Source organism: Ciconia boyciana, chromosome 20, assembly GCF_034638445.1.
Source record: "Ciconia boyciana chromosome 20, ASM3463844v1, whole genome shotgun sequence".
NCBI lineage: Eukaryota > Metazoa > Chordata > Aves > Ciconiiformes > Ciconiidae > Ciconia > Ciconia boyciana.
The window spans coordinates 1,672,845-1,698,443 of NC_132953.1; the positions used below are offsets into that span (position 1 = coordinate 1,672,845).

The following is a 25,599-nucleotide window of genomic DNA, read 5'->3' on the forward strand; positions in this document are numbered from 1 at the left end:
GGTGAAGACAGTAAGTCAAGAAATAAAAAATACCTCTTATTCATTTAGGAAAAAAGCCACTCTGTAAGCTTTTTAAAGAGCATTTAAATAATGCACTAATGCAAATGCTCTTAAAAAACGGCTTCAGTAATTTTCAGGTTATAAATATAAGTCTAGCATTTCAAATAGTATTACTCTTGCAGTGCTGCAGCCCTAGAACAGCATGAGTTCCTAGGAATGTTAAGTTGCTAACATTAAGTCAGGAAATACTCATATCACTGAAAAAGTTTCCAAAGACATAACAAAATTCTTATCTAAGGTACTCACAGGTACTAACTTGACACTCTCAATAACCATTCCACATTTAGCAGCACATTAATTCATATGAATTTGCAGGGCATTTCCCTTTGGATCCCTTTTGGATCATTGAAATTAAGGGTAGAAAACACATAGTGGTCTTATTACTAGTTATCAATTTCCAAATCTAACCCAGGCCACATTAAAACTGCCTTGTTGAAAATACATACTTGAAAATACCTTCCAACCCCTTGCTGGTGACTGTGCTTTACACGTTTACAGAGCTGGTAATTTACCTCCGGACTGTCCTTCAGGGCATCGGAGCGGGGCAGCTCTGAGAGCTGGGAGAAGCGCCGGTCATAAATACATAGGTGAAGATGCTTATCCAGTACTCTGAAATCTTCATAACTCCGCTTCACGATCCAGCTCCTCCCCTGCATAAAGAGCAAAGAGAATCACACTTTTATAAGCGCCTCACCAAGTCGGGTTAGATGAAGAAAATGAAAATTTGTGCAGAAGTAGCAGACAGATCTGGCCATCTTTCTTCTCAAAACATTTCAAAGTGATGAAAGTGCCTTAGTAGTATTTTCATGTTTTAATTTGTAGACAGCCATTCATGCTCAAACCAGCTGTTAGTGTTCCTGGTTTAATTATTTAACCGTGGGTTTGGATGTGGCCCAGCATTATGAGGCCTATCCACATCTTTTAACTTCCACCTGGCTTACAAGGATTTTGTAGCATTTTCATACACAAGGTGTCTTTGCACAAAGGTAAATTACAAAACGGTTGTATAAATAGCGTGAAATTAGATTTTACATAGATAGAAGAATATACAATCAGGGATCTGAAGGCAGAATTGAAGCTTGCAAAATTTCTGTCAGACGCCCCAGGCAAATCTTCAGCTGAATTAAAAAAAAAACCAATCTATGATGAATAACACTAGCTGAAGAGTTACTCCTGAGTGCATATCATTTCCCCAATTAAAATATTGACAACATACATACTGCTTCAGGGGACAAGGAAGGGACCACAGCAGCACAGCATAATTTGCTTTGTGAAGCTTTTAATAGCTAATGACTACTTCTAAACGCTTCATGGCCTATTACGATCAATAAAAAAATCTTGTAATAATGCAGCAGTTTACAGGTCAAAGCACTTCATGAACAGTCATTAATCCTCTCAGCACTCCCATGCAGCCCCTAAAATGAGACTATTCCTGTTTTACAGATGCGGACACTGACTCAGTGACCATGGACCTCCACAAAGCTTCCCCAACTTCTATTTCAAGCGCAAAGAGCTTTTTCAGTCTTTCTTTCCTAAAACCAACAGTACGGCCATATTTTAAAAGAAAAAAAAATCTCTATCAGCATTACACACTCTGCTTCCCACTCCACAGGCAGCTGTCTTCCTAGGGAAAGGATGAGAAAAACAACAAAGCACGCAAGAGACGTTAGTCACGCCGTACAAGTCCAGGTGCTCCTACGGCATAGCAATGCTAGCAGTGCAAGGACACAGAAGAAGATGCCAGAGGAAGGAATTAGATTGCTCCAGGTTACGCGGCCACTCCAAGGCAGGGCCAGGGATTAAAAGCGACAAAGGGATGCCTGGCAACCAGTACAGAAAGCAGGGAAATGCATGGTATAAGAGGGGACACGGCATCGTTCCAGTTTTCCACGGGGAAAGTAGCTGTAAAGCGTGATCCCAGATCTGCTGTACTACACCTGGTGGAGTTCTGGACCTGATGCCCTCCTCACCTGGGCTACAAAAAAGCATGGCCTACTCCGACTTCCCAAGCACAATTCTGCTATATTTATTTGTTTATCAGTAGCTATAAGCATCACTTTTCTCTTAATATCCAAAGCTTGCAAGGCAATTGTAAACATAAAACATATAATCCGGTGTACTAGCTATTTTCTGTCAAATTTATTTAAGACAACTCCAGACCGTGTACATAAACTCTGCTTTCACATCGCAAGAAATCACCCGTATTTCACAAGCCTACAAAGAGGGTATCTACACAGGACGTAAATGCTTTGTAATTTCCCTAAGTTATATCATTTTACTTTTTGTCTAAAGGAGAAAAACAAAAACAGGAGTGCAAGTCTAATTATCTTCAAAAAGATGACAGCCTTTCCAATTTCTCCATCTTTTGCAATTAAGTGGTTCTTGCTCTCTCGATAAGTTGCCAGTATGACCTTCAGCTGAGCAAGGTTTAGTCACCAATGTAAGAAACAACAGACCGAGAAATCGCTGCAATCTTTTATTTGCTTCTGCCCACTGCACTTAACAGGACATTTCAATACGATCTCGTACGCTACCCACGCAAATAACAAACCTATCTGTCAAATGATTATAAATCTGTCATGAATTCTATGATATTTTACTTTTAAATGCTGGACTGTAGATTTGCAGTCTCTTTTTATCAAGACAGTAAGAGTTAAAGTTACAAGAGAGGAATAGTTGGGGTCAGCAAACTACTGGTCCATGCGACAGGGTGTGCAGGATCAGCTGTGGAGAACGGGCCATACGGACAGCGGTCTCTTTGCTTCTGATGAAACCCATTCTACACGATCACAGTAACGAGGCTACTAATAGCTAGCAAGGAAGTTGATTAATGAGCCGGGACAGCTTACCTCACGACAGCAGTGGTGCTTCTTGCCCCACCGTCTCTCTGGGAGGTTCTTCCTGCGCTGCACAACAACTCGTGGAGCGAGCACCGAGGCGGCACAGGCCGAGCGTGGTGCAGAAAGGTAACCCAGAACCACCGCTCCCGTACCTTAAAACTGCAGCAGTTCGGCAGCTGCTAAGCAACCAGCCAAGCTATCCCTGCGGAAGCAGCAGCAACCTCCTTAAGAGGGCTGGTGCGCACGCCTGGAGGCCAGACCCACTATCACCATTCCTAGGTAAGTCAGCCCAACGCCTGCGATCACAGCCCTGGATTTCACGCTCTTGGTGCAAAAGGATTGCGGGATACTTGTGGGAACGGGGCTGCCCATTCTTCAGTCACATTCAGAATGACTGTGCATATGATGTGTTGGTACAGAAGGCAGTTTCAGGAGCAATAATACAAATTTCCACCCAGGAGAAAGTTATCCCAACAGCCTAAATGTGAATATTTCCTAATACCCTACAGTTTTAAGTCTGCTATAACTAAATGCAAAAAGCATACATGCTTTAGGTTGTTCTAAAAGTTGTACTAAGCCAAGCTTTTGCAGATGTGGAGCCCGAGTGACAAATTTTTAAGCAAAAATAAGACAGCCATATTTACAAGGGGTGCAATTAACTTTACAGGAAAGAATCATTGCAGCAATCGAGGAAGGAACTGGACAACATTTAGTGCTTCCCCTCAGATCTCCAGTACAAATCACAAGAAAGTAATGTCTAAATTCTCTCAGCTAGACTCCCACAGTTGCACAGCCAAAGCAGCAGAAACAACAGTGACCTCATTCAGTATCAAAAATACAACAATGTTTCACTAGATCAATATAAAAATTGTACATCTTCCTCCCATTTCCTGCAAATTCTGAAGTGCCAGGAGGGTTTTGCAAAAGGGTTCTTTTTTTAATTTAGAGGTTAACAAAATAGTAGAAACAAGTACGTGACTGTTAAGTTGGTCTCACGTTGTCAACTGTGTTTTATAGCAAAGCTAAACACCACTGGTGCTTCAGGCACATAATATCCATAAGGCAAAGATGCCTTCTTCACATTCTTAATAATTTCCAGAAATTGTTGCTTAAATACATTTTTGATCACCCTCTAATTTTCCAATTCAACAATTACTTTTCTATTCTTAAATTATTGATGGTCCTGATTTAGAGAAGCACATGCTTAAATCCCATTAATGTCAATGGGACATAAGAATAGAGGTGCAGTTAAGCACACAGTCAAGTGACTTCCCGGATTCAGATCTTCAATTACAAACCTGGGTATGACAAATTTCATAAAAATAAAAAATCAAGTCTCAAATGAAGATTTCAATAATGCCATAAAACAGTTTCACGATCTTTAAAAGGAAAAATTGACCACTGACTTAAAAAAAAAAAAAAATCCCTCTTGAACAAAATCAAAATATTTTTTTGAATTTCATTTTACAGAAACGTTCACAATGAAAAGCATCATGACAATTATGGAATTCCTCACAAAATGGAAAATCTGGGCTCATTCCTACTCTTATTACAGTTTGATCTGTTCTCCCTTACTCTTGCGTGCTGTGTAGGATTAAATGTATGATGAAAGATGGGTGAGATTTCAGCACGCTGCACAGAGCTTCTTATTTTTTTCCTATTATCAAAGCAAGAAGAAATGTCACGCTAAAAAAAATGATCAGCGATTACTGAACTGATGATTTAATTTCCACTGAGCCAGAGATTTGAACCTTCCATTAGTAAAACCATTATACCAAGAGATTGCAGATCATAAAATGCTACCCAGGCTTCACATTGCACAAGACAAGATTCAGAGGGACAAGGATTCAGAACCCCAGCTCCACAAGCAATATTTTTAGCTCTGCTGGTCAAACGGCCTAAGGAGGATGACATGCAGCCATAGGCAGGAGAAGTTAACGTACTCCCTTAAGCACAGCTCGTTCGGCATCACTCCCTGCTCCCTTTCTTCCCAAGCCCAACACACAGCATGACAGTTGCAGCTCAGCGATGGTTTGTTTCATTACTAACAGAAAGACATCGCTTACTGCAGTACTGCTTGGTTACTGTTGGACTGGGGAAGGCAAATTTAAGAGGAGGGTATTTTAAAACATCCTTTGCATTTTCATTCTCATACTTAAAAACCCCCACCTTTGATCCATCATCTCTCATGCCCTTCAACTGACCAGTACGAAAACCGTACTCATTTCTGAGAGGGGCTCCCATAAGCTCAAGGCCAGTTCCATACAGGAATATTTTTATGTGGACTTAACTGTTTTCACTTGGGATCTGGCAAGAAGCAGTTCTTCCCCTCTTGTGCAATGAACAGTCAATGGCTTAATCGGAGGCATCCAGCTAACACACGAGAAGCAGATAGGTTCATCTGTGTCAATATTTGTGATACAATTCAGCTAGAAGACAGATATGCACAAGTTTAAAAACTGGCCTCAGTTTTTATAATAAAGATTTACAGATCTCCTCTCCCCACTTTGTAAAAGACTGTGCTTCCAGCTGAATCTGTCTACATCTGTGCAGATAGGACTCCTTTTTGTCCATCAATGCCTCTTCAAGCCAGACAGGGTACTATTGAGTTCCAGCACGCACAACTTTCCCGTCCCACGGTCTGAGTATGTTTTCTCTGTAGCACCTAAGATTTATTTATCTTAAGCCAGGGACAGACCTTTCTTTTCTGGTTCAAATGCTTATTTCCTGAGAGAAATCACATGGATGCTCTCATGAACTTTACCAGTCCACATGGAGATCGAGACCAGAAAATGAGATGAAAGTATATGGCAAAAGGCACTGCAGTTTGACCCTATAGTAAGAAAACACCGCGTATTAAATAGCTGGAAAAATGCCAGCATCCACCAGTAGAGTTTAACTCTGCCATGTGGGTGACTTTTACAGCTGTCTGGGTCTTGTGTTCTGTATGTTATTCCAGCATGACCCTTCAGCCCTTTTTCTATTACAAGTCACACTGGAAAATGGCTTAGAAATTTAGTCAAAACAGACAACAAGACTGATAAAATCCATCACTTAAGAGTTTACCCAGGAAGTGGTTTTAGCTGGTGCCATAGGTGGCTTTATCTAAGCTTCAGTCTGTTTATCAAAATGTCCTGGGTGATTTTACGACTTCTGGTGTATTATTATAACTTGAAGGAAATTATAAATCTTTAAAACTTAAAGGGAGTTTGCACTAAGGCAACATAAAGCTACTTTATTTCTGCATGAAAGTGTACGCTCAGCAGTGTAAGGCTTTTTGGCTAGCACACTTCCAGGCCTCACCTTGAGGCCACGGACGGATACTCACTTTCATTGCTCCTGGTATTACCTGTCAACAGGAGTTTACTCCTTCCCTCCCCACACCACAGGGTAGGGAACGCTGACATTATGGCTCTTCCTAAAGCTGGAAGACATTTGCATTAGCTTAACCCCACTGATGAATGCACACATTTTACTTATCAAACATCAGCACTTGCTCCCATGACCCTTTCAGCTGGCAGAGCTGGGCAGTGCACAGATGAGCGCCCGGCACAGTGACAGCCACATCAAGGAGATGTCTGTCCACTTCTGGAGTTGACCTGGCTTAGAAGATAGCAGCAACAGCTTGCAGCATGATACCCATTCCGCTGTCAAGCAGCTGCACGTATGTTTAGAGGAAAATAAAATACGGGGAAGAGGGAGCTTTAAATAAGGTGAAAATGATGGAAACACAAAAACTTCTGAGCTCCACCTGGAATGACAGGAAATGGACACACGAGAGACCAACTCTCAGAAGGTGAAGGGAACGTACGTAGGGGCAGACCGCAGGGCAGAAGAGAAAGTTTAGTATATTTATGTGGTGAATCCTTAACAGCCTTATTCCACACAAGAATTTAATCTCTTTCAGCATTAATTATCAGTTTATTATCAATTAATTGCAATCAGCAGGAAAAAAGATATTTTAATGGAAACCACTGCAGCTTTTCTCCTCTAAAAATTATACTTCCTTGTGCTCCCTGATTCCAATTACAGATAGGAACACTAAAAACACTCGTGGGAATGCAAGGCTGCCCAGGACCTGGCCTGAATGACAGCAGTATTATTCCTGCTTGTTCTGACCAATTTTGGCAACTCACCACGATCAAGTATATGCAGCTTTCTGAGTGCTAAGCTGAAATAAGCCATGACCTTCCAGTGGTTTCCCCATCACTCAGAAGAGCAGCTTCGCCAGAAGCATCCAGACAGCAGGGAAATATTTGGCTCAGGCTTTGGTGGCAATTGGTTTTGCACAGGTACAGAGAAATAAGAGCACATTAAGAAGACCTAACACAAGCATACCATGTGTACAGCATTTGAAATCGTAACAACATCCTTCCTCCCACAAGAAAGCCTATTTCTGAACGGCAGGCAGGCAGACACCTAATGAACTTGAAACAGGATTTACAACTCCCAACATGTGAATGAAATTCCCTGCTCTCCTGACATGTTATAATTTAAACAATTCAGTATCAATCATCTCTTTAGTAAAATTATACCGTAAGAGCAACAGGTCACAGAGAGACACAGGGGTGAAGGGGAGGGCGGCCACAGCATGGGGGACTGCTTTTCTACACTTCAGAAAATTAAAGTAATAACCCAACATGAGCTTACAGCCACAAAGGAAATACTTCAAAGCCACTAGCAGACCAACTGCTAAGTAACGGGAACTAAAATACGACCATCCTACAGGTAGCAAGGCAATGAGTGAATGCATATGTATTTACGAATGATTATATGGACGTTGCACATATTTAAATACAACACCCTCTTCAGCCTGTGCCCCAAATGTGCTCTCATCTACTCAGCACTTAACCACAGAGAAGAAACAATATTTCATCAAAGTAAGCAAGCACCAACTATCCTTTAAAACAAACCAAACAAAAAACCCCTTTGAAAATTACTTGCCTGAGGTTAGTAAAACAAAACAAAGCAAACTTTCAAAATGACTTGCCTGAGGTTAGCTGCAGCAACAGCAGCTTAGGCAGATACAGATCTCAGTTCTCCTAAGTCTCATTTCTTGGGCACATCACTGAAGCAAACAGCTGATTTTTTTTTTCAATTTTTTTTTTTTTTTTTTTTCCCCAAGTGACCAAAGCACATAAGCATGTTTTTGTTCAAACTAATTGCCAGGAAGAAAAGATTTTGTAGGTCCAAAACCAAGAAACTTTGTTTGGAAAAAAAACCCCATAACCCCAGTTACAGTTGCTACACACCAGGACACACATCGATCACACCATTTACAAAATAACTGAAACTTAGAAGCATGGAAATAATTAAATAAATTAAAATTAAATAAATTAAAATTAAATAATGCTGTATCTGACAGTGCTTCCCTTACAAACCCATTTATCTTGACAGCCCAGAATGAAGCAAAAAATGTTAATAGGATTTGTTAAATATATGTTTGATATTATTTGATAAAATATCACTCAGATGATAAGAAATGCCCTGCTGGGCCAGGCCAGCGGCCCACCTATCCCCGTACTCTGCCTCCAAGAGCAGCAGTCGGAGATGCTCTTTCCCGAGGACACGTGGGAGCTTGGCTGCTCCTGCAGTCCATGCCCCTTGCACCCCCTCAAATTTATCAGAGGCTGTCAGAGGGAACATCTCTGCCTACTCCTGCACCTCTGGGTAGGGTTATAGAGAGAAAAGACATGAACGTTTCAAGGAAAAAGCTATGCAAGCAGGTATGTTAAAGATGTAGCTGACCAAAACTCAAGGGAAGAGGGTAGAAGAGTGGAACGTTATTTAGAAAGCACAAGAAATAGAAGCAGCTTTGGAGAAGTTTTGTTAACAGAGCTGGAGCTGTAGCCAAAATGGAAAAATAGCTGCTTTTTTGGCAGCTGCATGCATCAGTTTTAAGAAGAAACACTGAAAAGCAGTGCCAAGACCCAGGAGATGAAACATTTAAGACAGGCGGTCTTTAATATCTAATATCCCTAATGGCGTCTTTTAAAAAGGTAAACCACAAAGTTTGAAATAAATACGGTATTTTAGAACCACAGATCACTTTAAAAATGCATCATTAGAAAAACTGCAAGTCAGTTCCTTCTTATCTGTCAAAGCCCAAGCCCTTGACTGCAAACTTGCTCTACAGTCTCTAACGATATCGGTTTGTGATTATTCTCAATGTCTACATCCCACAGCCTGTCTGCACATTCGCAGCTTTTGAAGTTTGGAGGCTTCCAGCCCCTGCCAAGGAAGCGGAGAACTCAGGAATTCACAGCAGGTCTACGATGAACTGATTGTGAGTTGTTTCACACTTCAAGTGTAAATCTTGCTCAAGGAGTTGGGACCTTGGCGTTGGCTGAACTAGGTCAGTTTATCACAGGTTACACAACACATAGCGACAAGAAACGCCTGCCTGATGGCTTTGAGCAAACCTGGGGCACAAACCTGCTCTGCAACTCTAGGAAAGCCGTAAAGAATACAAAGATTTAAGAAACAAGCTTAATCACGTTCCCCCTGAGAATTCTGTCACCAATTCCTCTAAAACAAAACTTATTTTTAATTTAACACACAGTCAGTTATAAATCCAGTTGGGCAAAGCACCTCTAGTTGTTGAGGAAGCTTCTAGTCACTGAGGAAGACAACGGCATTTAACAGTTCAGTGTTCTTATTACCAGAACAACTCAATTACAAATTTTCTTTAGAATATCAGAGTTCAACTAAACAAGGTGCACTCAGTGTAACTGGTAGGACAGAACCTTTGAAAACTTTCCAAATTGAGAGTTTTGCCACTTTGCTCAGTGACTTCAAAAATTTGCTACAAACAATGAAAATGACACATTTTTGATATACTGCTAAAGCATCTTTACACACGTCCTATTTATTTTGCTGTAGTTTCTGTGCCTCGAGAGTGCCTTTTCTTTTTCTTCTTTACTAATCTGCTTGTCCTACATTTTATGTCCAACGAATCTGTTGTTCGGAAGTGTAGATGCTCTTCCAAAGCCTATGAACTTTATCTACATGCAAGTCCTTCATGTTTGAGGCACCGTAACTGCGCACCTTGTCTTCCTCCTGATGCTTGCTTAGCCACCTAACATTACTTGTTGATCAAAGTAACTTTGCAGCCTGCAGAGGATGGCACTGGATGAAACCGCTTTGGACCGTCTGTCCCAAAGGGCTGTCAACTGTCCCAAGTAAACGGGCACCGTAATATTGCTATTACAAACGCGTGCATGTTAAACTTCTCTATAAGGAATAAACATCAAGGCAGCTAAGAAAAACAGGAACATCCACCACAGTCCTCCTCTTATTTTGGATCTGAACCAGGCCCAGCTCTTGGAGAAGTTGTAAAACAAGTAAAATTGTAGACAAACTGCTCCTCTGTAATGCATTTACACTTGCTTAGTTATGGGGCAGGATTCAATGTCTCTTCAGAATAAAGCCAACTGTCCTCTTCAATTTGTGGCCGGGCCCAGCCTTGTCTGCAAAGCCCCACATGACAATCAGAAGCCCTGCCAAAATGCATCACTTACAGAAAGAAACCATAATCACTATCCTGTCCTCTTAGATTTCAACAGTGATTTTCACTTTTGCTTCAGAGCTAAGTAGAATACAATTTGGATACGAGAAGATTGATCTCTCTAATTCAGAGCTTGCTTTCTGAAGGCAAAATGCCCAAAGGACACGACATTAACAAACTACCATATAATTGTAAAAGCTTCTGTTGCTTAAAAAAACTTTCATGGCAGCATATTCATGTGATATTGCATTTTATTCTGAGAAATAATTTTCCCTCTTGCTCATTATCCCTTCCTAGACCTGGGCTACACTGACCACTCACTTCAGCTGGTAGGTTTCCATCACAGAAAAACATCTGAAGAGCACATGAAAGCGGCTGTTGCCATATATCACTCACCGTTCCCTTTCACAAATAACTGCACAGCAGCTCAGCCCAATGCAAGTCTGATGAACTGGTAGGCTGCTAACTTGTGGTGATCATTTTCGGATACTCTCTTTCCCCAGTAAAAACCACCCTCAAATAAATTCACCAGATGGTTCCTTCACTAGAGTTTATAGTTGAAGCCATGAACACAGAGCACAGCAAGCCTCTATCTTTGGTACGCTGAAGGGACAGCTTGCAATGCACCTCAGTTTGCACCTGCTGAAGGAAAGTGCGTTAGCACAAGCAGTTCCATGACAGCATTTCTCTCTGCAGTGTCGCTCAAGAAATAAATCATTCCATTCAAAATCCATGCACAGATAGAACCCTGTTAGTGCGTCTCAAGCATCCAGACTCAAGAACAAGAAAGGACCATGCTGACCCCCTTTCCTTCACAATGCATATTTAAACAGAGAAAAAATCAGAGCGCCATGAATGGAGGAATGAAATACCAAAGTTTGAGAGCTCCAGTCATTTTTCATCTCTTGTTACCAGTGGATAGATTTACCCACAAGAGTACTGGATCTGCTCTATGTCTGGGAACGGAGTGAACGACAAGTACCATCAGCTGGGCAATGAAACCCCAGAGCCCCAATGACACATGGATGCCACTGTAGGTCAGTGCAACGCTGCTCCTGGATTCATTACAACCTCCTGCACAGCACAGAAGACAACAGCTAACTTCTGTACTTCCATTGCATAGTCCCAAAGAGCACAAATACACTGCAAACGGCCAAAGCAAGCAAATGGCACAACTCTTGGAAATCTTCCTGCTGCTGCATCTCCTAGATCCCGGTGCAGACGTCCCGCCGACTGCCTGACCATACGCTTCGGAATACATGTAGCAAAGACAACAGGACAAAAATCCTCTTTACGTCAAAACTGCTACTTCCACTGTTACATGTCCAAACATGTGAGAATTAACGATCACAGAGCTACATACAAACCCCATGATGAACAGAGGGCACGGTGCAATATGCTTTTAAAAAAGGGAAAGGACACAGCACACAACAGTGTTAATCCTGTTCGATGTTGAGTGCTGCCCGACCCAAATCAGCGTTCTGCGGCAAAGCTCCAAAAAACAGTCAGTCATATCCTTGTCCTTAATGATTATTATCCTCATTAATGAATGAATTTATCCTTTAGTGTTACGATAAGAGCTACAGAGTAATAGATGTTAATTATGCGGTTCTTAAAGGCTTCTAATGCAATTCAATACCTTCTCTCTTGCCTACAGATGCTAGTTTACTTTCAAAAAGCCTGGAACAGACCCAAGTTTTTCAAAGACACTACACCTTGGCAGCGCTTTGGCATCGCCTGAGCTGAACACAGCCCAACAGCATTTTTCAGGCTGCTTGCCAGCTTCGTACATTCTTTATTAATCCACATTACCAGTGTCACTTCATTTTTATTTATCGCTGTTGAGAGCAGAAGGCATGTAGTATATGACCTAAGATCAACCATTCAAGCACAGAAGATCAAGTGATGGATTAGCATTGTGGAAACAAGGCTTTTAGTTGCTCTCTTTTGACTAACGTAAAACAGCCCTCCTCACCCGAGAAATGCTTAGGATAGAGGTTCCAACATTTGTGAACATCTGGAAGGATAAGCTAAAAATATTCAATCCATAAAGGCCTACAGTCAGGTTTTTAAAAGTTTTGGGGGACTTACAAATAAATACCCAGTACCACAACAGGGATTTTCAAACACTTGCAAACATGTGAGGTACCTAACTTTCATGGGCAAACTTGGTGGTGGAAGTTACATTTCTCTAGGCATTTTGTGGCAGTCATCTTCAGGCAAGCGGTACCAAGTGTCAGAAAAGAAGTACAGAAAACAAGCTAGGGGGGAAAGGCCATGACAGTGACCAGCATTTTAATGCAGTTTAAACCAGAGTAACTTTCCTGAGCCCTTCTGAGCAGACAAAGCTTTAGGACATACCGAGGGTCCCTATACGCAGTTAGTACAAAGCAGCTAGCGTGCTGTGAAATCAGAGCGTACCCTCGCAGTCCAGTGCATGTTCATTTTACACCTGCTTCAGTTTAGCTGCCACCACCACTGAAGTATTCCACTACCCACGGGGTGGATTTGGTTTTCATCCTTGGTAGGACTCATCCAGCAGCTACATGGACACTAGACCTCAGGTGGAAGAGGCAGAGGCAGGAGACTGCAGCCAGACTGCAATAGGCATAATGTGAAACTTTACCTGAATTTATGATTCAATAAAAGGACACAGTAACTGCTCTTGTTTAGCAAAATCTTCTTTAAATAACAAAGGCAGAAAATTCTATGTTAAGAAAGGAGAAGCAGGTTAACACATATTCTGAAAACAGATTTTGCATTGGGTAGGATCCAGCTCAGACGCTCCACATAGATATATCCCATTAACAAAGATGAGACCAGCTTTCCTCTTTTTTATAGGTATATAAACCACACACAAGTATATATATATGTGTTAGAATTTAGCCCTTAGAGTCACCTGTTTAAAGAACTGTAGCTTTTCACAAGGAGGAATGTTAGTAGCACTTACTCAGTAACTGTTCTCTAGGTGTTTGAGCTTCAATCACACAAGACGAAACTATTGATATATTAAAGAACAAGCCTTTAAGACAAAAAACAATCATACAAAAGGTTTTCGAATGTTTGACTCAAAAATCCTACTGCAAGCAATTTGCGGTTTTTAGTATGGACTATCACAGGCAGACAGCACCAGCAAACCATACTTTAGATGCTAGTAGTCTGAGTAAGACATTTGCTTCTGTGAAAATATATTCCACTCTCCTCTCCCCACAAACCACCCAGGATGGGGAGCCCTGTCTGTTCTTCCTACTTGGATCCCATTTTTTCCTGGCATTCTCACCGCTGCCCTTGAAGCACTTATTATTGCAACCACGCTTCCAGCCATGGAGCGCTGGATAGGGTTGCCTTCAGAGTTTTGCAAATACTGTTCTTGAAACAGAAGATGCCGAGCTCGAATCTCCTGCGAGGCAGAGCTGGGAGATACAAGTGGCACAGATTTGCGTAAATGCCTTCATCTAGTACATCAGAGACCTTATTCTATCAATCAAAATGAACACAGCACAGACAGGCAATGGTTGCCTTGAACAAAAAAACAGGAACAGGGCAAAGTACCGTGCATCCTGTACGACAAAGCCGCGTGGCTCAACTTACTGCCAGTGTGGGGTCTGCAAATGTGAGCAGAAAAATGGAGACAACTCATGCTTGGACCACGAGAGCTTCCTGCTTTGAGAATAGCCTTAGAAATCTACCTAAGTTGCAGCAGAAAGAGACTTCCTTTGCAGGACCTTGGCTTTATCCCATGAAGAGCAGGAAGCAGACAAGGTAGTGCGGCTCTGTTCTGAGACCACAACAGTCAGTCTGTGTTTAAGGGACTATCATGAGATCTAGTCCTAAGATTTTTTTTAAAATCAGTCATGCTTGCATGGTCTGTCATTTCTGGTTTCTACTGCCTGTCATTTCTGTTTCAACAATCCACCTGTGATAACGAAAACGAACAATAAAAACCACAAGAGATGGCTAGAGTTTAAGGTCTCCCTTAGAACTCCAGCATTTTCACAGCCAGTCTCTTGTTCTCTCCTTGCCATTCAAAATTTCACAAAAAATTATGTTTGAAGTGTTGAAATACCGCAAATCTCACGATGTAATTAGTACTGCATGCTTTTTATTTTTCTTTCCTTTTTCAGAACAAAAGCTTAGATTGGCCATTCTTATGTTGTAATACTTAAATACGTATGCAGGTAGTTGCTGCTGTAATGTCACAGAGACAAATCCAAAAACATTAAAAAGGCATATTTTCAGCCTGCTTTACAACTCGACAAAACACGCTGGATGGATTAGCCTCTTTCAACCTTTTTGCAGGCTCTTACTTCTCTTGATTTACTCTCAGCACACATAGTAACCCCTTTTAAATGTGTTGCAGACCTTGTAAATTCTTTGCTTATCCCCATGGAACTTAGCAAGGATTGCAAACGCTGTCAATGGACCTTCACAGCCTGCAGGTACAGCATAAACTCGTAAAGGCCTCGGACATTCCCTGCGGTCCTTGGAGGACCATGCTTATTGTTAATTGCAATGACTGTCTACAGAGTTCAGAGATTCACAGCTACAGTCCTCACACCACCCCTCCCAGGATTTTATCCGTCTCTGTTTCCTACACAAAAAACAGTCTCTAACATTCTTGGGAGACGTTTTCCTCCCTAGCAAAAAATGCACGTGGCATACTGTCTGCACGCTGGGAAAGTGCAAACTCAAAACATTACTCCTTTTCCCAAAAATCTTTCCTCAGATTTCAAGCATTTGTTGATTGTTTAAAAAAGGCTCCTTTCCATCCATCCATCCATCCCTTCTTTTACCATAGAAAGGGATTTTGTTTACATTTGTTTTAATAATAGCAATCTTTCAACAGCAGTAACTGTACGTATCCAGAAAGCAATCTTCTAGAAATGAGTGAAAGTTAAACAGTGCAATCTTACTTGGAAAAGAGGAAAATCCACCTATGTTGCTCTAAAAAAAAAAAGACAAACCCAACCCCCCCCATCATCAGCTCTTTCCAATAAGATTTAAAACCCTACCTTTGTCATTTGCTAGTTTTCATGTTTAAATTTGTTCAAAGAAATCAAAAGAAGAATCCTATCTTTCCACTTTTCAGAAACACTTGGAACAGCTCTCTGTATCTTCCCATTTCTTCTTAAGAGCTAATAAACTGGATTAATTTTTTGAGGTCTCTAAGTAGAAGAAAAGCTGAATAGAGACTGAAAAAAAAACCCCTCCGAACCTCACACAAAGCTTGTATTTCACAAGCTGTCTTGCAGCAATGTGTCACAAACAGAACTCCAAAAAAATTTTTTTCAAACCTTATCTGGGAAGCTTTTGCAAAACAGGCATCAAACAATAATTCTCTTTACACCACTAAAATTATACTTACAGATGGGAAAGAGTGGGATAGAATTTCCTTAGTGTAAATGCCGAACTGCAGTCTGCCAAACACAGCTAAGGCTGAGCTGGATGTTTTAAAAGTCTAGTGTTCAAAAGCTTTGGTTTTGTTGTCTGCTACAGAGTGAAATGACAAAATAAATGTCTTTTTATGGACCACACAACACATAGATTGTATCTGCACAGTCCAAACAGGGCAAGGCGCAGCAGTACAATGCATTCAACCCCAAAGCTAGGTTTTTTAGCTTATTTCTCTAAGGTCCGTAATCTAAAATTGCCAGGATGGCCAAATGCCCTTGCTCTTCCCCCTGCTACCTGTTTTTGCAATAAATCACAAATATCTTAAAGCTTTTACATTTATATGGGTTTAGCCTTAATTATCAGACTTCGTTGCCGCTGTGTCCATCTGAGAAATCAAGGAGATTTTTGCAAGCTGCTGCAGTAGGCTGAACACCAAGGCTAGTAGCATATCCAAAAGGCGAGCAAAGTGAAATTTGTTTTACAGGCTTTTTTTCGCCCTTCTTCAATATTTTTGGCCTGATACAGATGCGTCCTGCCAAAATCTCTCCCCACTGCGCTATTATTCCACGCGCTATTTCACACCTCCCATTCAATTCTAATGTGGAGCCAAACCCATCCAGACACCGCTGGTATCCAACGCGTGACAGAATGGAATCTTTCCCTGGACATTAGGAGAGGCCATGAGATGTCAGGGGTGAAGTATCTCCACAGTAGAAATGATGATGCTCAGCTGTGCAGCTCCTTCCATGCCTTTCTGTTCATTGAATCCAGATGCCACAAGTTTCTCAGCTTTGTAAGTATTTGAGAGACAGGGACATAGACTAACACGCGAGAGGTGAATCACAGATTGGGGTGGGGAGCAATTCTAGCTAGCCAGAAGGATTACTTAAAAAAAAAAAGGGGAAAAAAAAAAGAAAAAAGGAAAAGGTGACTGGTTCTATGCCCATCCTTTAAAGTGATAAGGCCATCTCCCAGTGCTTTCATTTTAGTTTAGTAACTGAAAAAGAAGGTAACAGAACTTCTCAGCAGTTGGGCATGGTTCACAGCCTCTGGATCTATTGGACAGCAGCTCAGTTAAGTCTTGCTGTAGCATCTTCCTTTAGCCAGGGCACAGAATTCACCACATTGTCCCCACGCAAATCAAACCTCTGCACTGTATCCTCAGAAGCATCCCTGCAAAGCATCCGAGAGGCTGACAGAAGTGTCAGAGAAGGTGCTGGACAGCTGGGCTCGCTTTGATCAGTGCACCATCACTGGCTATTTGCTACTTCTGGGGCTTGCTCCTGCACGAACATATTCTGCAGAGTTTAAGGACACAATTATACCCGAAGGTGTCCTGTTAATCTTTAGAGATGTCAGTAAGGTAGGTAGAAAGATGAGAAGTGGTATGCTTCAGGGTTAGAGAAAAACTGTTCTATAAAATATTGGCATTTCTATAGGCCCACCTGAAATAGGGAAGAATACAAGGTCCACCTCTGCGTGAAGCACTGCAAATGCAGTCCCAAACGTGAGGACTCAAAACGTATTGAAATTCCAATTTCCTCAAGTCCCCTGAAAAATCTCACTCTCCATCACTGTACTGCTCTTGGCTGGGACACAGACATGTGTCCACCATTAAATTTTGCAGTGCTGCTTGTTAGCTTGGATTGCTTTTCTGAAAAGTGATTATTTTGTATGAAACTGGCTACAGCTGGGTTAGAACAGTACTAGCAAAATGCCCAAACACAGGCAGTTTTAAGAGATGTTCACTTCCAGCCTCTCTTCCCTCTCCCAAGAGCACTATTTATATATACATGTATATGTCCGTTGTGCATGTGTGTACTTGCACCGTTAAGAGCTGACAACAGAGAGGAATTATTCTGGGTGTTTCTATTACACTAACTACACTGCTGTAGCTCAGCTTGTGCCAAGCTCCACCTTCAAAACAGAGCAGGACGCTTTGCTCCTCAGCTCGCTCTGAACACGCTACACCAGCGTGCACACAGAGTTAGGGCAGAAGAGCAAGCACACTGCAAATTCACAACCTGTCTCTGTGTGCACTAATGCCACTATGCTGGTACAATCCGACAGCAAATGCGTCCCTGCCCCACACAATTCACATGGAGGCAACACAGGTGTGCCTAGTCCATATGCTTCCTTTTAGTACCTGAGAAATGTCAGCAGAATCACATAAAGAGCTTTAAAAAGACAGACAGACACCACAGTGATTCCCATTAATGTTCAGCATAAATTGATAAGATGGACGACAAGAAGTGCCGAGATGAATCATGAAAAGAACTGCTATGTTAAGACCAGAAAAATGACCAAATGCAGGGATTAACTCTCAATAGAATTTGTCAATGCAATATGTCTCCTACAAACAACAATTTCATTCAACATATTAAAATACGATAACCTCTTATGTAGCATTTTACAAAGTCACTGTCCCCGTATTAGCAGACGGGGAATCTGTGGTACAAAGCAGCAGATTTATCCGCCCAAATCATTTTGATACCACAGTAGCAGAGGCAGTGAAAGAATTTCATACCAGATGTCCGCAGACATAACTGGGAACAGATCAAGAATCCCCATCTCCTGGCTGCCAGCAGCACGCCTTGATCAACAAAAATACTGGCCAGCATTCTCTCTCATGTACTTCCTCTGTTTATGTAGCTGGTGCGTCCGTGTGCCGACGTACACTCCCCACACAACCGACAGGCGTACGTATGCATAGTGTAAGCATGCACGCTTGTGTCTCTAGGCTAATCATTGTGCAGCTCTGCACAAACTGTAGCGCGGATTATTTGCTTAACAGACTCCTTTTTCTCCCCTCAATGCTCCTTTTCTTTTCTTAAAATTAGCCAGTCGCAGTACCACAGACAGCATCCTTTTGAGGACTGAGCTAGTGAGGTGGAAAAAAACACACATGCCGCAGAAAAGTGTCGTATCCAAATATTACGAGGCTGTGTTGCCAAACATAATGCAATACGGTCTGCAAAACGAGGTGGGGGGAGAAAACATGGCATTTACCTGACAAGAGATCTGTACAAGATAGACCAGTTCCTTGGATTCACAGCCGTTTCTCGTTACTTCATTCTGTTCCTCCGGGAGCGAAAGCTACACCAAGGGGAGGGGGTGGAGAAAAGAGGGAGAGAGAAAGACCAGGTCAGTGAGCAGGGCTAAGCCAGGCATGTAATAATGCATGAAGCACAACATTCACATCGACTTGCTCCAAGACATGCTGAGTATCGGGGAATCAGGGAAGTGCTTGTCCGTCTGGAGTCGTCAGATAGAAAATATTCAGCATTCATGGCTCACACAGACCCTCAAATGCCATTGGATTTTAGCATCTCACCTGACAGTTTAAAAATAAAAATATGGTTCAAAAATAAAACAATCATAGGAAGGCAAACTGTTCAAGCCAGGGATTAAACCTCTAGCTTAGAAGTCTGCAAAATTAATTGTTCACTGAAAATATCTCTATAAATATTCATGTATCAGATAACAGTGATTCCCCCCCCAATTTTATTCATTTTTTATTTTATGTGTTCAGGCAGACATTAGATAATAAAGTATATCTCCTAATTTCAGTGTTGTCAAGCAATTCACCACAACAGAGAGCTTTATGGCACCATTCATCACATACAGAGTCATTAAATACAACATCATGATGTGCTTTTTTCAGAGCAGTGAGGAGAGATTTAACCGTGTCCCTCCTGTACATGTACCGAGCGCCTTGACTAGTCCTACTACTAGTCCTGCTACTCCCACTAGTCTTGATATCCTATACTTAAAACGGCTTACATGTAGTGCTCTTCTCTGAAAACAGAAATTAGAAAGTGATCATAAGCAAATTAAGACTGTTTGCAAAGCAAATAAAAAAAGGAAATATCTTCCAAAAAAGTTGTTTTATAAAAGAAAAAGAGATCCTTGTCCCGTGCAGAGCCCCAGGAATAGAAAACCATGAAACACTCCCTTAAAGGTGCACGGAACAGGATGAGGTATCTCAACCTCTCTGCACACACAGAACCATCATTGCTACCTTTACTCCTCGTAGGATGGACACTAAATTGCACAGTGAAAACACTGCCGTACCAGCCAGAAGAGTTATTTGCTTTCTTTCTTAAGCAGAAATGATGCCAGCTTAAAAATAGAAAGCGCTGAAGAAGAGTCCAGGACTTTTTACACAAAGGTCTTTTGGAACAACACTTTCTCTCTTGGAAAATGTGTACATAAAAATTTAAGTCTGTAGAAAAATCATAATTAGCTAAGACCAAAAAAACCCAACAACAAATGAAAGCAGAAATAAACATAAGTGAGGAAAAAAATCACAAATCGCTGTATTTTCATGAAAGTAAGCAAGAGAAAATTAGAACCACGTGATTAAAGGCACGTACCTCCTGAGAAAGAGGGAGATGTAACGCAAAATTCACTTACGTATAAATGACCACTGATACCCAGAGTGAATTTAACTTTGCATTTTGCCAGTAGCTCTCTCCTCTTTCTAAGGAAGTTGCAGAGCACACAAATTCAGCACTCCTCCTTCACCAGACATAACTTCCTGAATACTAATTTCTTTTCTGATGGTTGTATACAGGATTGCGGATAATTAAAAAGATTTCTGGACCAAAGAAACTCTTTGGATTTCCATAACTTATTATATTTTTACAGCATTAAATCTATTTAGAGGAAGAGAGAGCGCGCGTGCAAATGCTCACCGCTCTCTCTTGCTGGTTATGCAAATAAAACTTTCCCCTGCTTTGTGGCAGTCCTTTTTGGCGAGCAAATACAAATTTTCCATCAAAGGATTTGTAACAGAAATCAAATTTGCATTTTCGGTCTTCACCGTTGCCCAACAGCGTAGAGGAGTTTAAAAAAAATGGTACTTAACTGGGGACATCTAAGAGCCTTTCGCTGAGGCTGCTCTTTACGTAACTGGGACACAGAAAGCCTTAAAACACTGTGCAAGCTCTTGAAGATGAAACCCACTCAGCGTCACTTCCATTTGGATACTATCTTTACTCCATCATACATCACCTCTCTAGAAAACCCATGAAATGTTTCCCTCGGCCACTGTTGCAGCTTCTCCAGTACCACTTTCTCAGCGCACACTTCTTTTTCGGCTTCTGCACAGCCTCTGATTCCGCCTATAAATTCCCCCTTCAAAGCAAGCTTTCTTCTGTAAAGCTTTCCAGTGAGAACTTTAAAGATTTTTACGCACACTCACATCCTCATAAGGTTGGTGTGCCATGCAGTCCCAGAGATAAATCTTTCTAACTGCTGTGGAGGATCTTTCACATGGTGAGCTTAATTCCACTAAAAAAACCTGCACTCCAGCAAGAGGCTATTTTAAAGATCTGTAAGAACGACTTTTCTGTGTGCGTAACAGCGTGTAGCCTGCTGCCAATTAATGTGATTAAATATGACCGCTATTTATTTCTGCTTTGCCTGTTCCCCCCCACTTTATCATCATTCTTTGCTATCAAATTTCATATTTAAAGTGCTACTAAGTTTTGAAACTAACAGTCAAAGAAAACCAAAATAACAAAGCATGCAGTAAAGGAAAGCTAATACATGGCTGGAGATATTTTCCACGTTTGTCAGGTACCAAGGAGCTCCAGTTCAATTAAACGTGGGTTTCCTTCTCCCAAAGAAAAGTTTCCGTCCTTTAATCTCCCCTGTGCTTATTTAGGGTACATACACCTACTCTATCACCCCACAAAGAAATTTCAGGCCTTGCCTCCCTTAGGTATATCAGTGCCAAAGGACATCACTGCAGGCTCCCCTTCACTCCAGCAGACTCTGTTTACCTGAAAAGCCAGCAGCCAGGCAATGAAAATGCCAACATACAAATGCAGCAGCTCCCTAAACATATTCTAGTCCTGATTCTGTGCAACACAACGTGGGACAGACAAAGGTTTGGGTCAAGTTAAGACAAAGGTTGAATTGCATCACCTTTCCTCTTACACGTATTGTCATTACACCAGTTTGGACTTATGTCAAGCCAAGTCTATGCACGAACTCTCCAGAAATAGCAAGTGAATCATCTGTAGGCGTGAGGTCCGTGTGTGTAGGACAACTAAGTTACAGCAAACTTTTCATTTGAAAGAGCGTACGTACCCGAGGATTAACCTACTGATTTATATTCATCAACTTTACACCCACGTAGTTAGTTTATACTTTAATGCTTCTGAATATCCCCATTTAGACAAACTCACTGTAGTGAGAAGTGACATTTTACATCCATTGTATTGCCCTACATATATGCAACTGTCTTATTTCAAAGTAAAGTTGTAAAAACTAACTGAAAGACTGTTCCTCCTCCTGCAGCTAGCCTCATGCCTACTGAGAGACAGAGTAGAATTGTTAACACAGGAATATCTATTGGTTTTATCCTGCACCGTAACTGTCCTCGCAGCAAAATACCCTGGAAGATTAATATTCGCTTATGCTTCCTGTTCCCCATATGGCATAATTTCTGTCTTGCTCTGTTAATAGACGCGCATTAATGCTCTTCCAAAACTCACGGATGTTACGATGTTTAAAAGCCTTTCCTCCTGCAGCATCCCTTATAAACAAAACATCCTAGAAAGTACAGGGGCACCTGGGCCTGATTTGAAATCCAGGGAGCACAAAGCAAAGGCCTCTCTTGACCGTAGCGGATTCTGAACATGACTGACAGGCAGAATTTGCTTGACTCCAAATTGGGAAATTGATTTGCGTCTTCTTAAAGGACAGACCAAGGACAGCAGGGTCTCGAGGATACCCCTGCAAGACTTTCAATGAGTATCATCTGAGATAGCTGAAATAATCTGTAAATAGCATTTATGGTATTAAAGTATATATAAAGTATATATGGTATAAAAGTATATATACTTTGATCAGTATATATAGTGTTACACACTATATATACTTTATATATGACTTGACATATAACCTGAAATGTTCATTTTTCACATTCAAAATGGCTGTCAAACTTCCAGAACCTGATAAACAATGATGATGCATTAGGTTCTGTTAGGTTCATTTATGATTGGAATATATATGCCTAACTAGCACAAGTAGGTATGACTGACTTCATAAATTAGGTTTATGCTGTCCTGATCTTTTCAGCGGTAGCATTTTATGATGCACAAAGAAAGCCTTGAAGACGGTCCTCTGACCACATCACACTTTAACAGGTGTATGGCTAACGCAGAGTGCTGTAAACATTACGTCAAAGTATCATTCAAATTTGTCTTTACACAGCTAGGGACAAGTTTGTGAGTCTCCACTCTGCTTTCTGCGCACACCAACGAAGAACTGATGAGTGTATTAAATCCTGGAGCAGGCAGGCAATTCTTTATCTACCTGCAAATTCACACTACGTCGCTTTGTGCAGCTGACTAACAAGAGCTGTAATTCCTAACACAACGATGTGCCAAACGATGGGGAACAATAATAAACCAAATAGCAGCAAAGATTTCCAAGAGCAGGAGGCCAGCTGAAGAAGCAATCAGGATCTCACAGTATCAATCCGCTCTAACAGGGCCTCAGTAACTTGAAAGACAAAATTAAGCTACATACGTGGTTCGTATACAATTTTGCCAAAAAGAGCAGTGCTTGCTAGCCAAGGCTTTGTTGATCGTATATACAGGCAGGACTAGCTTAAAAATGCTTCTAGTTCATGTGGTCTTCCCACTGTCTGAGAAAAAGCAGCTCATCTCTAGTAAGCTAGCAGATAAAGACAGTGATTACAGGAGTCTCCTGCAGAGGATAATTTATTGGTTATTCCTCCTGTAGAGATAAACAGCAACAAAGTAAGCAGGAGGGTAAGTTAGTTATGATATGGCACATTTAGGAGTCTTATTCAAAAGCTCGGTAGTTTTACAGAGTACAATTCCGTGCATGTGCATTTATCTTCCAGAACAGGGGTTAACAAGAACAAAACAAACACTCCTATCTCTCCTCTCCAAAGTGGCTTTGGAAGCTCCCTTCTGCTCTCCCTCCAAGAATAATCCTCACATCAAACTCTGGCAGATCTGAGCTTGGAGCAAAGCAGCAGGCGTTTTAAAGACTCATTTGTTTGTCTGGAGCTCCACAATTGCAAGCCTACTGTGAACCTGTCTGGAAGGCGCATGGGACCTGCCACGTTCCCTGCACAGAGATCCAAAAAGCAAGGGCTAGCGACTGCGGAGAGGACTTTAATTAGAGCATTTTAAGTGGCCCTGGTTCATAAGTCAGTGTGACCACAGGCAGAAAAATAATGAAAAATACAGCTGTTGAGATGCATACATTTTTATGCTATATATGCTCCTCTTATAAACTACCAAAACTTTAAAAAATCGTTTCAAGGAAAAGCACTACATAAACCTGTTGCCGAGACTAGGACTGTTGGCTACTAAATGGAAGTGCCAAATCCTCACCAGGTAAGAGCTGGCTTTGCTTTGCAAGGTCAGTGGGGCTGCGTCCGCTCCTGCTAGCCATGCCTCTGACTCCCAGATGTCAAAGTAAGCTCATTTAGATAGCTTTGGCTTTAATTTCCTTGTTTCCCTTGTTTGCCAAGTGATGTTAACTCCACCAACCAGCTCTCCTGAAGAAAGGACGATTTGTGCAAAGCTCGCGAAGCATACATTTGATTTGTCTATGAAACTTACTCATTTCAACTTCTGCTTCATAAAGCCATGAACACTTGGCTCTTGATCTCGCTCGCACACACATATCTCAACAAGTGAGTAACACAGAGCCATTGGCGGAGAGCCGGGACGCAGAACAGCGTATACTTGAAGAAAAGGGTACAAGAGCTTTGGCAAATCTATCCGATGTGTTTGATAACTAACACTGTGAACTTGCCTTGCTTCCAATGACATAACTCATTTTGTACAGTGTTGTTATCTAAAGCTTAAAATCTTGCGGCTAAAAAAAAATATTTAAAAATAAAAATAAAAGAACAAAGCAGAAAATAAAAGGAAAAAAAAAACCCAAATCCTACCTCCTCAACGGAATTAGAGTAAAGGTTAGAATTTAATCTGGAAGGCATTCAATAATTAGATTATCATTAATTAAAGAATTAAAATTATTGGCTAGGAAAATATGCTTGATTCCTTCTCACAGAATCACAGAATCGTATAGGTTGGAAAAGACCTTTAAGATCATCGAGTCCGACCATAAACCTAACACTGCCAAGCCCACCACTACACCATGTCCCTCAGCACCTCATCCAAATGTCTTTTAAATACCTCCAGGGATGGTGACTCAACCACTTCCCTGGGCAGCCTGTTCCAACGCTTGACAACCCTTTCGGTGAAATAAAATTTCCTAATATCCAGTCTAAACCTCCCCTGGCGTAACTTGAGGCCATTTCCTCTCGTCCTATCACTTGTTACCTGGGAGAAGAGACCGACCCCACCTCTCTACACCCTCCTGTCAGGCAGTTGTAGAGAGCGATGAGGTCTCCCCTCAGCCTCCTTTTCTCCAGGCTGAACAACCCCAAAAGGTTTCCAGGTAGAAGGAGCAGAATCATTCCTCCCAAACTCCAAACCTGCCTGCACCACCATGCTTTGAGTAAACCAAGAAACCGTCTCACGTCAGAGGTGCGGAGCCTACCCTGACCTGGGACATACCCTGGGAAGACCACTCTAGAGAGCAGCAAAAGCCCGCGGAGTAACTCTTACAACCTCTTGTAGTCGATTTCAATATTCCACGTAGCATCTCCCAAGCTCTTATCTAAATTCCTCTGAAAACGATGCACTGATTGGGAGCCAGTAGAAGGCCAAAAAGTCTACAGTTTGTGCATTACTGTATTTGCATGGTGGTGACTGGCTCCTGAAGAAAGTTCTA

General features: G+C 41.5%; 1 protein-coding gene across 11 annotated transcripts in view; it reads right to left on the bottom strand.

Moving 5' to 3' along the window:
* Positions 1–25,599, bottom strand: part of ARHGAP32 (Rho GTPase activating protein 32) — a 263,993-nt gene that overhangs the window by 85,789 nt on the left and 152,605 nt on the right. For 9 of the 11 annotated variants that reach the window (XM_072884762.1, XM_072884764.1, XM_072884756.1 and 6 more), the window contains 2 exons: positions 18,811–18,897; positions 573–710 (listed from right to left, as the gene is read on the bottom strand). In XM_072884762.1, the coding sequence (XP_072740863.1) occupies positions 573–710; positions 18,811–18,897 (225 nt within the window). The remainder of the gene's footprint in view (positions 1–572; positions 711–18,810; positions 18,898–25,599) is intronic. The other 2 variants (XM_072884767.1, XM_072884758.1) reach the window with 1 other exon arrangement.